General features: G+C 33.2%; 1 protein-coding gene across 1 annotated transcript; it reads right to left on the bottom strand.

The window, feature by feature from the left end:
* Positions 1-4,992: 4,992 nt before the first annotated feature.
* On the bottom strand, positions 4,993-13,821 carry LOC139493165 (thrombospondin-2-like). The gene is made up of 9 exons (XM_071281346.1): positions 13,721-13,821; positions 12,796-12,891; positions 12,342-12,376; positions 10,501-10,692; positions 9,437-9,634; positions 8,399-8,590; positions 6,403-6,633; positions 5,952-6,148; positions 4,993-5,436 (listed from the first exon to the last, which is right to left on the bottom strand). Exons 1-8 carry the CDS (start codon positions 13,777-13,779, stop codon positions 5,997-5,999), a joined length of 1,155 nt encoding a protein of 384 aa, XP_071137447.1. The 5' UTR covers positions 13,780-13,821; the 3' UTR covers positions 4,993-5,436; positions 5,952-5,996.
* Positions 13,822-14,078: the final 257 nt, after the last annotated feature.

The raw sequence follows: 14,078 nt of genomic DNA, 5'->3' as shown, positions 1-14,078 counted from the left end.
CCCCAATTGTGGTCAGGATTGCCATAATCCCAGAAAAATATTAAATCGGAACTTTGGCCACCACAGAGGTTCAAAGTTGCCCATTTACGTATTTTCCATATTAACCACACATTCGGTACTCCTCGACATATCCCTACGGCAAAGTTCCGAACCGGACCTAGCTCATTTTAAAGGTATTGACCCAAGCTATTCCCCACTTAAATATTTTTCTGGGATCCGGGCCCGTCTGGCCACCACAGAGGTTCAAAGGTGCCCCTTAACGTAATTTTCCGTTTTAACCATATGCATACATTCGGTACTTTTCGGCATATACCAACGGCAAAGTTCCGAACCGGACCTAGCTCATTTTGAAGGTATTGACCCAAGCTATTCCCCACTTAAATATTTTTCTGGGATCCGGGCCCGTCTGGCCACCACAGAGGTTCAAAGTTGCACATTTACGTATTTTCCATATTAAACACACATTCGGTACTCCTCGACATATCCCTACGGCAAAGTTCCCAACTGGTCCTAGCTCATTTTGAAGGTATTGACCCAAGCTATTCCCCACTTAAATATTTTTCTGGGATCCGGGCCCGTGTGGCCACCACAGAGGTTCAAAGGTGCCCCTTAACGTAATTTTCCGTTTTAACCATATGCATACATTCGGTACTTTTTGGCATATACCAACGGCAAAGTTCCGAACCGGACCTAGCTCATTTTAAAGGTATTGACCCAAGCTATTCCCCACTTAAATATTTTTCTGGGATCCGGGCCCGTCTGGCCACCACAGAGGTCCAAAGTCGTCTTAGGGTGGTCACCTTCATTTAAGCAGTCTCTGGTAGCTTTTTACTATTAATTTCTTTTCTTTTTTGGCTTTCCATAAGTATTTCTATGTATATTTCTATATGTTCCTGGAGTAATTGGATTTTGTTTCATATTTTATATATTAAATTACATCTTTGGTGAATCCTCTGTTATGTTTTATTGATAAAAATCTATATAACATAAAGACAAATATACAACTTGTATCAGGGTTTATATTCGAGGACAACGAAAATTTATGACAGCTTGAATGGGTCATAAAATGGTATCTTTTCCCTCAGGCTTTATAGTGATTTTCAACTAAATTTAAATATTGAACCGACGGCTAGCAGTCGGTTGGATATTGAATATCAATTATCGAATGTCAAATAAAGAACAGACCGCTTACATACATATTTAAAACGGAATGAAATGCTTTAGAAATTAGCAGAAACCGTGAAATTGTCGATTTCCGCTGTTAGATTGCATTTAACTAGGATTTAGCGATTTTTGGAACGTTTGAGCCTCACGCAGTTTTTTGGTTTTTAGACATATCGTCAAAATTGGCTGCTGGAAAAAAGTGGCTGCTATCTTGATTGGCCGATAAAAGTGGCTGCCAGCTTGAGTCTGGTTGATATTTTGGCTCTCAATAATGACGACTTCAGTATGTATATTAATGTATCCTGTTGAACTTACTTTAAATAAAGCTAATACTAACAATGACCACTGCCCTTTTCTCGATCTTGATATCTATATCACTAATGGAAAGCTGAATACTAAAATTTATGATAAAAGGGATGATTTTTCATTTCCTATCGTTAATTATCCGTTTTTAGATGGTGACGTTCCCTTGTCACCATCTTACGGTGTTTATATATCTCAACTTGTACGATTCGCTCGTGTATGTAACAATGTTTTAGATTTTAACGAGAGAAATTTATGTATTACTGAAAAATTATTACACCAGGGTTTTCGATATCACAAACTAGTCAAAACATTTACTAAATTTTATCATCGGTATAAAGACATCATTCGTAAATATAGCTCAACATGCAAACTTCTAGTACGTTCAGGTATTTCACATCCAATTTTTTATGGAAATATTCTTTATAAAGCACAAAGGTGTCAGTATTCACCTCAGAAACTTACAAAACCTTTGAATAGACTTATTAAGAAGGGATATAATTACGATACTGTTGTCAAGTTATTAAAGATTGCATATTTTGGCGTTAATATTGAGTCACTGATAAGGTCTTTGCATCGGAACTAAACACATTTATTCTAAAAACAGTTGTTGGCATGACACGGGTTATGTTCTTCTCATATATGTTATGATGGTATGATACTAAACCCCTAACGGGAAGGATTGTGCCTGATGTTCATATGATGAAATCATAATCTTTCAGTCAGTTTAATTGAAGTCTGGAGCTGGCATGTCAGTTAACTGCTAGTAGTCTGTTGTTATTTATGTATTATTTTCATTTTGTTTATTTTCTTTGGTTACATCTTCTGACATCAGACTCGGACTTCTCTTGAACTGAATTTTAATGTGCGTATTGTTATGCGTTTACTTTTCTACATTGGTTAGAGGTATAGGGGGAGGGTTGAGATCTCACAAACATGTTTAACCCCGCCGCATTTTTGCGCCTGTCCCAAGTCAGGAGCCTCTGGCCTTTGTTAGTCTTGTATTATTAGGTCTTTCCACCTTTCCGTGGAAAGACCAATTGGATTTCTTCTGACTATTATTATTATTATTTTTTTTTTTCTTCCGCCTAATTCTTTTCTTGCGTAGCATTGATGTTTCAAAAGATGTCGCTTAGATATTTGGAATATGATATCGTATAGTTTATACGCTTTAAAAATTTACAACCGCGTAACAAAATACTTTACGTTGTAAGAGTTATCTCCCCAAACACTGTTTTTCTTGTGGCCACTACTCCTTCGCAACCGTAAAAGATTACGACAAATTTATTTTACAAAATTGCTCGTTACATCTTCAGGATTATGATTTTAGTTTTGACCGAAGCTATCCGGAGACTCCATATGAGAGTTATTCCCCCTTATGTATTTGATATTCATAGGTGATATGCGTTTCTAACTGGTAAACCATAAGTGATAAGAGACCTAGGGTCTCTTGATTTGAGATCCTTGGTCCAAAAAAATGAAAATAAGGTCAAGGTCAAGGTCATATTCTAAAAATTGATTTTGGCTTATTTTCACTTATTTTTAAATACCATAAGACATATCGACAAATATTTTTTACTAAATTGTTTGTTGCGACATGTCCTTACTTGTATATTTTGGTTGAAAGGGTGCGCATACAATAAATTGGAGTTTTTGTCCATCTTACATTTAGAATTACGCGTAAAGTGGTATTACTCATTAACCAAACATATTAAAGATCTAGGGTCTTGTGATTTAAGGTCCTTGGTTTGTGACCTTGAAATTGAGGTCAAGGTCATAGGTTAATAGGACGTTCTAGATTTTGACCTTTGCTTCAAATTCATATTTATACATCATAAAGCCATAGGAACTAACATTTTAAACTGATTTTTCATATTTTAATATCAAAATAGATCTTTACTAATGGAAAGACCTTCAATTGTTCTCTGAATAATTGTATTTTAATTTTAATCTTAGTTTCTTGTGTACAATTTAAAAATTAGTATGGCGTTCATTATCACTGGACTAGTATATATTTGTTTAGGGGCCAGCTGAAGGACGCCTCCGGGTGCGGGAATTTCTCGCTACATTGAAGACCTGTTGGTGACCCTCTGCTGTTGTTTTTTATTTGGTCGGGTTGTTGTCTCTTTGACACATTCCCCATTTCCATTCTCAATTTTATTAGCAAATGTATTTGATAAAATATGATATACTGCAACTAGTTGTGTTTATTTCCTAAATATAGTAACACAGCATATTTCGTGCAGTGTCAATTTCATCATGGAACATTTTTTCCCCAGTCAGGGGTTCATTAATATATAATTAATATCAATGTATTTATTTAAGTTGCAGTATAAAAACAAAATTAGGATAATGTCATAAAAACATGAAAAATAAAAACTTTTTAGAATTGGGCACAAAACTGGGGCACAATCAATCCTTTGTAATGATGGTAAACTGTCTAAAGCTGCAATGTGTAACTGTAAGTTTTAATTATAGGGTATTGAGGAAAAACAATAATGATACAATGTTAAAATCACTTATAGTACATTTCAAACTAATACCATTGTCATGATTTGTTTTCTTCAGACAAGTACATGTACAAGTCTAGTTTAATTTGCTAGATACAATGTTTGCACTTCTATTTATATTGATATCATTCAAATTAAAAACTTTATTTGTTTCACAGTTAAAATTAAAGTTGTACATACAAAAAATATATGCTTATTTGAAAAAAATAAAACGATTCGGAAGCAATGTAAGTTGATTCCAGTAGCGTCTGAAGATCGAAACATGATTGCTTTAATATAAGTGGGCTCCATAAGGGTACAACCATTTTATTTTCTTGGGATTGGTGGCGAGAAGATTTTGAAAATGTATATTCTTTTGGCATGATAAGAGGTGAAATAAATTATAGATGACCTAGAAAATGATAGGATAAAAACGTTTATCTTACCTCCTATACATTTCCAGGAATATGATTGGTTAAAAGCGTCCGCGTGCAAACCGTGTATATTTGATATTAGGTTAGTAGGGAGGCGGGGCTTATCTCATACACGGTTAGTAGTGGAGTTACGTCCCTTTATATTCCTTATTAGGTAAGAAGGGGGTGGGGCTTATTTCATACACGGTTAGTAATGGTGTTATGTCCCTTTATAAAAAAACAAAACGGTACTGAGAAAAAAAATCTTAAAAGTTCCAACAGACGAAGAAATTGATGATTAAGATTGAAACAAATTCATAAAACACATTTAAACCTTACAAGTTATTGTTGGCATCTGTTTTTGTAGGATCAATGGATGTATTTTCTTAGTGCTTACAGTATTGCAGACTTGCTCATTTTGAGAACCACTAGTCTTAATTTCACACGTTAAGATAGTCGGTAAGATAAATTCGTTACATAGTGTGCTAGTGACGTAATACGGTATATATGGGGTCAATAAATTCCATATGGGGATTCGAGCTTCGCTCTCACCCCATATGGAATTTACTGACCCCATATATACCGTATTAGGTCACTAGCACACTATGTAACTAATAATATTCTTCAACTCAAATTGCATGAAATAATTGTTTGAAAACTGCAAATGAATTTCTGCTAACAAAAAAAAGCATGTAAAGCAACAGATGAAACTTCAAACATGCAAAACAATTATTCTGCATCCCCCAAACCCCCTAGCAACTTTTCCCGAATATCAAATTGTTGTCCCCAAACCACTACTTATGGAATATCAAAAGGTGGTCCTCTTACCACTCACCCCGAAATAATAAATGCTCATTCTTTCCGGAATATCAAATGTCGTATCCTTTCGGAATATAAACAGTAGCAAAATGAATACTATCAGTCTGTTAATAGCACTTTTCAAATAAAAAATAGCAACATATTTCATTTTTGAAATTAATAAGATAAATGTTAATTCACAAATTATTGAGAAATAAAAATGTTAAATAGTCTGATTATGTTGTATCTTGGTATAGGATTATGTTAACCTGAAAAAAAGAAAATAAATATATGTATAAGGTATAACATATATTTCGTATTTCGATATAAAAAATCTCTTTCCTCATTTTATACGTTCAGCTCATGTCCCATGTTAACAATACTAATCTGATGATGAAATTAGAATAAAGGAAGTACCATTTCGCTATAGACAGTTGGTTTGATAATTGAAACTGGATATTACTTTAGATATACAAATACTTATTTTAAAAAAAATCCTTTATTCATTAATGCGTTGAATTCTAATACATGGATTCTGAATTCAGAACAAAACTCAGAAACTCAACATGAAAAAACCCACAGCAATATACCAGCTAGTGTATTGCTGTTCTCTATCTGAGACATTCATGGGAACAAACTTGTTAAAGCTTTCAGCAAAAGTTTAAGACGATCCCTAGCACCTGTATGAACGAGATCTGGATTTTGAACGTAAATTGCCTCTTTTTTTAATGTTTCAGTTAACATAGATTGATTTGACATTGTAAGGCGATTTCTAAAATAATACCTGATTACTACATTGCAATATCTACAATCAACTTATATGATCTTTTTAACACTCTCCAGCAATGCATGATCCTGCACTAAAGAATGTTCCAGCTGCACAAGACATATGGTATTTCTGGCCGTGTACACAACGATAAAATTTGGTGCAATGTTTAGTATCTTCGAAAAATCCTGTCTTATCTCCACATTCAAATTCATCTGAAATTTGAAATGATATTAGGTGAGCTAATATCTTCCTCAGAAATTATCCCAGATATTCAGCTGTTTGGGTTTACACATACAGACATTAAGAACGTTTTATGTAAGTAACCAGCGACTGATCATTGTTTCTAATATTAATCTGCTGTTTCACATATGTTTCTTCAGCATAAACTTAATCTAAATGCTTTTGATTACCAATATACTTGTGTTCCAAGCCATTACAATTTCATCTTAATATTTAATTTGAATACCTGTAGTAGTTATATTGGTGTTGCCAGACGAATCGCCTGATGATCCCAAATGGTTACACAATGGAACGTTTTCCATGTAGTCACATGTCAGTATTAATTCATTCCATGCCAAACTAGTTGGACAGTCCATTTCCACTGGTGTAGTCCAAACACATTGGTAAAACTTGTGACAGTCTGTTGGATGTGGGATGTACTGTCCGTTGTGGTCACAAGTAATTGTCGAAGTATTATCTGAAGTTGTATGGTTAAACTATTTAACAGGAAATAGTTTTAATCAATCACAAGAAATTTCACATTTGATTGTGTAATTTAATCGTCAACGAAACGATTCGTACAGACAGTGAACTTAATTTAAAATCACCGAAATAAGAACTAGCAACGTTAACGTTTAATTATTTCGAATACTTACTTTTCAATAATGGTCACATTTGGAAGCATATTTTTAACCTATTGCAATGAGACAAAGGAAAATGTAAACGGCTCCGAATGCATTAATAAAATATACTTCGATACATAATTTAAGATAAAACAAACATCGATGCATTTCCCTCTGCCTTTAATTGTCCGCCCCGACTGATCCGAAATAATTTTGTCATCAATAAATTTTGATCTAGTATATGTGTATATCTTAAGTGTAAGTAATGCTACGATCGTAGGACTCAATATCACATTTTCGTTTGTACCTTACTACAAATAATTAACATAAAATAGAGGCTCTAAAGAGCCTGTGTCGCTCACCTTGGTCTATGTGAATATTTAACAAAGGAAGCAGATGGATTCATGACAAAATTGTGTCTGGGTGATGGTGATGTGTTTGTACATCTTACTTTACTGAAAATTCTTTCTGCTTACAATTATCACTATCTATAATGAACTTGGCCCAGTAGTTTCAGTGGAAAATGTTAGTAAAAATTTACAATTTTATGAAAATTGTTAAAAACTGACTATAAAGGAAAATTACTCCTTAGGGGGTCAATTGACCATTTTGGTCATGATGACTTATTTTTATGTATTACTTGGCTGTACAATATTGCTGTTTACAGTTTATCTCTATCTATAATAATATTCAAGATAATAACCAAAAACGGCAAAATTTCCTTAAAATTACCAATTCAGGGGCAACAACCTAACAACGGGTTGTTTGATCCATCTGAAAATTTCAGGGCAGATAGATCTTGATCTGATAAACAATTAAATCCAGTCAGATTTGCTCTAAATGTTTTTTGGTTTTGAGTTATAAGCAAAAAACTGCATTGTATCCCTATGTTCTATTTTTAGCCGTGATGGCCATCTTGGTTGGATGGCCGGATCACTGGACTCATTTTTTAAACTAGATACCCCAAAGATGATTGTGGCCAAGTTTGGATTAATTTGGCCCAGTAGTTTCAGAGGAGAAGATTTTTGTAAAAGAAAACTAAGATTTACGAAAATTGGTTAAAAATTGACTATAAAGAGCAATAACTCCTAAAGGGGTCAACTGACCATTTCGGTCATGTGACTTATTTGTAAATCTTACTTTGCTGAACATTATTGCTGTTTACAGTTTATCTCTATCTATAATAATATTTAAGATAATAACCAAAAACAACTAAAATTACCAATTCAGGGGCAGCCACTCAACAACGGGTTGTCCGAATCATCTGAAAATGTCGGGGCAGATATATTTTGACCTTATAAACAATTTTACCCATGTCAGATTTGCTCTGAATGCTTTGGTTTTTGAGTTATAAGCCAAAAACTGCATTTTCCCCCTATGTTCTATTTTTAGCAATGGCGGCCATCTTGGTTGGTTGGCCGGGTCAGCGGACACATTTTTTTTTAAACTAGATACCCCAATGATGATTGTGGCCAAGTTTGGATTAATTTGGCCAAGTAGTTGCAGAGGAGAAGATTTTTGTAAAAGTTAACGACGACGGACGCCGGACGCAAAGTGATGAGAAAAGCTCACTTGGCCCTGTGGGCCAGGTGAGCTAAAAAAGCACATACATGTACTTACTTGTACAGTCTTTTAGTTTACACTGACGAGTTTCTGTTGAGTTTGTTTCACCAACGCAATCATCACCGCCATAAGCTGGGTTAGGATTACTACAAGTTCTGGTCTTCACGCCTGATTCTGTTCCAAAACCACAAGTTGTCGAACAAAGACCGCTCCACTGCACAAGCGAGTAATTACCCCAACCGCCATCAACTTTAAGAGTCAACATCTTTATTAGTAGGCATTTAACGTTAACATGCATATATGTTACAATAACAAGAAGAACAACAACAAGAAAACAAGGTACAGAGAATGACGTGCAAAAGAGATTAAATATTAAATTGAAATAATACATAATATGGAAGTTAACATAGATGAAGTATGAGATGCAATATGAAAAACAATCAACATGGTAAGGAGATCTAAACGCATAAGTCAACATAAATAAGGCCGTTAGTTTTCTCGTTTGAATTGTTTTACATTGTATTATCGAGGCCTTTTATAGCTTATTATGCGGTATGGGATTTGCTCATTGTTGAAGGCCGTACGATGACCTATAGTTGTTAATGTCTGCGTCATTTTGGTCTTTTGTAGATAGTTGTCTCATTGGCAATCATACCACATCTTCTTTTTTATATAAAAGTAAAACGACATGGCAAAAAAGGAAAAAAATTGATGTAGATGAACAGCAGTGAACAACAAAAACACAACATAGGAAACTTTAAACTAGCAGCACAAACCCATCCAAAAACCGAGTTGAAAGAGAACTCCACATAATGAATAGTTGTGTTCTTTTAATGACCGATACAAGAAAGAAAGCATATATTATCATACAAAATCGGCTGCTGATATAACATCAATTTATTTGTGGTGTGTAATGATTGAAGTTTGAAAAAAACGTGGCCTTACACCTTTTTTTATATATATATATACGACTGTACTGTATTGCTGTTCATTTTCCCTTTGTTTATACTTATTCAGTCTTTTTACTACGCAGACAAAAGTATTTCAGTCTCTTCATAACATTGTTTTTGTCATACTACAAAATTAAACAGTTACCTGGGCATTCCTTAAGAGTACACTGACGGACGTCAGTAGCGAATGATTCCCCAAGACATTCCTTACCACCATACGCAGGCTCTGGATTGGTACAAGTTCTATTTTTGTATCCAGATTCTACCCCGTAATCACATTTACATGTTGCGGAGCAGTCCATATTCCAAGACACTGGAGTAAAATTACTCCAACCACCGTCAACTTAAAGAATGAAAACAAATACAAATAGAATGGAGTACATTAAGTGTACGATTACTCGTATTAATTTGTACGGATGGAGTGAACACAACGCGTTGAGAAGAGCGAAAATATATGTATCGTGAAAGATACTACATGTATCTGTTTAATAAACCGAAAATAGAATATTGTTGTATTAACCGTTCATACCAAATAATCTAAAAATTAATTACAAACTGTTTGTTTTCATAATGGAGAATAAATAAGACAATAAAACAAAATACATTTTAATCTCACAAAATGAATACGAAAACTAGAGCAAAAACGACTACAAAGATGGGATTGGACTACAAAAAGGTAAGTATTCCTTGTCACTGTCACCTATTTACATTATTTAATTTGTCGTTGTCTTGGACGAAACAGCAATTGTTAAAAGATATAGTTAAAAGTATTGCTGCTATAGGTTATACGACATGTGAGTTGTAATTAATATTGTCGAATCAATTTTGGTTTTAACTGAATATGTAAAAAGGGAGAGAAAAAAACATCAGTTCGACGATTTGTCGTTACATAATATGTTTTGATAACATCATTGTTATCAAGATTCTTCACAGATATTAGCTTTTAACAGTGTAAAGAAAATTCAAAACAGTTGGAAATTATAAAAAGAAAAGCATGAATCTATTTATATAATTTCAAATAAAATTCTTTTTTTTGGAAAGCATGCAGTTGTATTACAAAATTAGAGCCTCGACTTTTTTTATAATCACAACATAGGAAAAAAATTTATACAATCAGCTTTGACATGATTTGTTATACATTCTTATAAACGTTGAATGTTTATTTCATTCGTACTAGTATTAGCATTAAGTAATGCATTTATTATTTACCAGGTGGACAGTCTCTATCGTTACATTTACGAGTCACACCAAGTGTGCTCGACCCTGAACACTGTTTCCCACCATTCAGAGGGCTCGGATTTGTACACTTTCTTGTTCGTCGCCCATTCTGTGTGCCTACGTCACAAGTTGCGGAACAACCGGTTGTCCAACTTATTGCAGACCAGCTACTCCAACCTCCGTCTAAAGAGATAACACATTTTACACAGAAATTATGCAGTTTAAGACGCTAACTTTATGTATATTGGTTTTTAATGTAACAGACCCTTTCTTGTCAGAACGTTCAGATCATGAGACAACAAGATTGAATTATAATTTGTTAAGTACCAATAATTTTTTATTATCTATTCTGACGTTTTGTCCGAGTCATGAAAACATTTTAAGAACGATCATCCTCTTTGACGAAATATAAAGACACAGATATCTACTCTCACTGGTTTCAATACATTATGTATTTGAATATTTACCTCTTAATGTATTTGAAAATGAAAATACAACTTTACAATTAGCTACTTTTTGGTTCACCTTCTTCAGGAACGCACAAACCATTTGTCAAAGTTAAAACTCAAGTACAGATAGATTTCATACCTTATTGTACATGTTTGTAGTCGCTCATAAAAGGAAATAGAAAATATATTTCAAAAAGTACGAAAAGAAAACAACATGTTTGCTTAATGTTATCAATTTCACTCCGAATATATCAAACGATTATTAAAGCAGTCTATAAGACCTCAGTGCAAAATTAGTTGAAAATTCTACTATGATATTAAAATCCTTGAGTACCAACTCCGATTTACTTCTCTACTAGCTGTATACGTCCTGCAACATGCTTATTATCCGTATATGTATGCGGCCAAATAAGAGGGAAAATACAACCAACATATTTTACTGATACGCAGTAAAGATTATCACTTTAAAAAATTCCAATTTTATTCCGATTTAACAAAAGGCGTAGGTCCGGTAAGGACCGATTTTGGCCTCAAATTTCAGGTTCATCTTACGAAAGATTTTGACCACTTTTTAAACACTTAAGTGTCTATTTCATTTGAATCAATTATTTATGTGAAAGATTTTAACTGCTTTAGTCATTAAAAACAACCCAATTCAAGCTCAAATATGAAAAATCTACCAAATCTGCCGAACAATGACATTTTTCAGATGATTTTTGTCAAAAATGAAAGTGGCCGCATCCGTGTTCATCCTTAACCTTTATATATGCTATGTATTATCATAAAATACAACTTACATTTCAATATTAAGGATGAACACGAATGCTGCCACTTTCGTTTCACACGAAAACTGTCTAAAATTTAACTAAAATGCTAGAATTGTGAAGATTTCAGTAATTTAGCATGAATTAATGGTGCTAGTAACCGATATATGTGCATTGTATTGTCAAAAACAGCCCATATTTATGTAGCAGAAGCATTCTACTGTCCAATAAATAACTAAAAGTTTTCATTTTAAAAATTTTGTAAAACTGCTATATTTTGGGGCCAAAAAGAGGTCTTACTGGACCTACTCCTTTATGCGAATAGCAAATAAATCAAGAAGACCACTCAAACATGTTCAGAATTCGAAACGACCCATTCTTAAAATAATCTACTTTGTAAAAAAACACATTTTTTATTGATTTTTTAGGAGATAAAACTTTAAAGTCGTTATATTTACTCAAAAGGATATTTTTACATTGAAAGTGTTTAGTGTCAAGTGCAACATGTAGCGTGATTGGTTTTCCCTCAGTATAGGTACCGTCGATCATCCATATGATCACACTTGATCAGAAATCATGATTTCAATTTATGAATCCAAACCTATAAAATTATTCTTACCACAGTATAGGTACGATACTGTTCTGTGTGAGGTTCTGAAATAAAACAGTCAATGCAAATGTTTTCTTTTTTATGTGATGAATTCGAACCATTTCTAAAAAAATATACAAAAACGATTGATTTTTTGAAATATTTTAAGAGAAAGTTGTATAACAATGGTACGCATGTACTGTGCATCCCCTGTTAAAATACGTTTATTTCAACATAAAACAAAAAATGAAACAACGACATTGGAGAATAATTCAACAATAAAAAATAATTTTAAATAAGAACCTATTGTATGTATGCATTGAAAAAATTCAAACACAAAAAGTTTAGTTTTAATGAACCGTTTAAGTGATTAATTTAGAAAATTATTAAACCTCTGTTATGTAGAACGGTTATGCATAAATGATCACAGGACTGGTATATTAATTTTAATTTTTATAAAAGTGCATATACGCATATAGCTGACCTGTATTTTGTGCACGCCCACCAGTTCCATCCGTCAAGACACCTTGTTGAATATTTAGATGTATATGCCTCACTCTTATACTTTGTTTTGCAGCTGCTGGAATACAGAAGAAAAAAAATGCTGCATGAATACATAAACGTACTTTACATTGAACTGCAACTCCTCCGAAACCTTACAAAGTCGGGAATTATCAATGATCTGCCATAAATTAAGGCAGCAGTAGTATACCTTTGTTCAAAAGTCATAGATCGATTGGGAGAAAACATAAGCTCGTTTCCCCAAAATACAAAGCATTGAAAAAGGACTAAACTAATTTTAACTTTAAAATAATATAAATACAAGACAGCTGAACCACAATATATTATTTTCCGTTTAAAGGTGAAAGTTACCCTAGAATATCAGAACATAATCAAAACGACGAAGACAAATTTTGTTGACCCTCGCAAGTTGGAAAACAAAAACTAACGTAGTTAAATGATGTTTTTTTTACCTGATAAACATCTTCTATTCATGGTTAACTCTTAATATATTACACATTCTTACTTTTTCCCCCAATTTGTAAACAATGCAGCTCAGAAGAACATGATATTTTCATTTTGTGTAAAGTTCATTTTAAATCAGCAGTACGCAAATCTGCAGATTTTAATGTGAGGAAAAAATAAGCAAAAACTATACACATGTACGAAATTGCTTTCTTGTGACAATATCACTTTCCGTTTGGAACAAAATATGTCATTCCTTCATACATCGAAAAATAATATGTGTAAGTAATATCCTATTTCAGGCATGGTTATTGAATAATCTTCATCATGAAGAAACAGGACAATATCAATATTATTCAAATAATCATTAGACCTCACTGTAAAAGACATCAACGATTAATGAGATACCGTAATAAAAGCATTATGCATTTTCTGATACTTACCCATCGACGTATACGATGAGCATTGCTAGTAAGCACAATTTTAACTGGTGTGAACGCATTGCTTCTACTGAACAGTGAAAGACTGTGTTGAATGTCTCGAAGACTTCTCTTATTCATTAAATACAAGTTATATATAGATGATTTATTGATTGGGTACTTCTTTATTATTAAACTTGTTTATGTTACCACTGTACCGTTATGGTTACAGACAAAATTTATTACACTTATTACACTTGCATTGTAAGTTGATTTTATATTCATATTACATGCGTGTTTGTAGAATAATTTCGAGCTTAACGGATGGTATTTCACGTTAACAGAATAAATAGTAAAATTACAAAAATACTGAACTTATATT

Source organism: Mytilus edulis, chromosome 10 (assembly GCF_963676685.1).
Source record: "Mytilus edulis chromosome 10, xbMytEdul2.2, whole genome shotgun sequence".
Lineage (NCBI taxonomy): Eukaryota > Metazoa > Mollusca > Bivalvia > Mytilida > Mytilidae > Mytilus > Mytilus edulis.
This window is presented reverse-complemented; position numbering and strand designations above follow the sequence as displayed.

What these genes read in the sequence shown, in the direction of transcription:
- LOC139493165 (XM_071281346.1), bottom strand. Translation starts at nt 13,779, where the DNA reads ATGCGTTCACACCAGTTAAAATTGTGCTTACTAGCAATGCTCATCGTA. An exon ending in TGGGCGTGCACAAAATACAG is followed by an intron (nt 12,377 to 12,795) that starts GTCAGCTATATG and finishes GTTTTATTTCAG; the next exon opens with AACCTCACACAGAACAGTAT. An exon ending in TACTCTTAAGGAATGCCCAG is followed by an intron (nt 8,591 to 9,436) that starts GTAACTGTTTAA and finishes TGACTCTTAAAG; the next exon opens with TTGATGGCGGTTGGGGTAAT.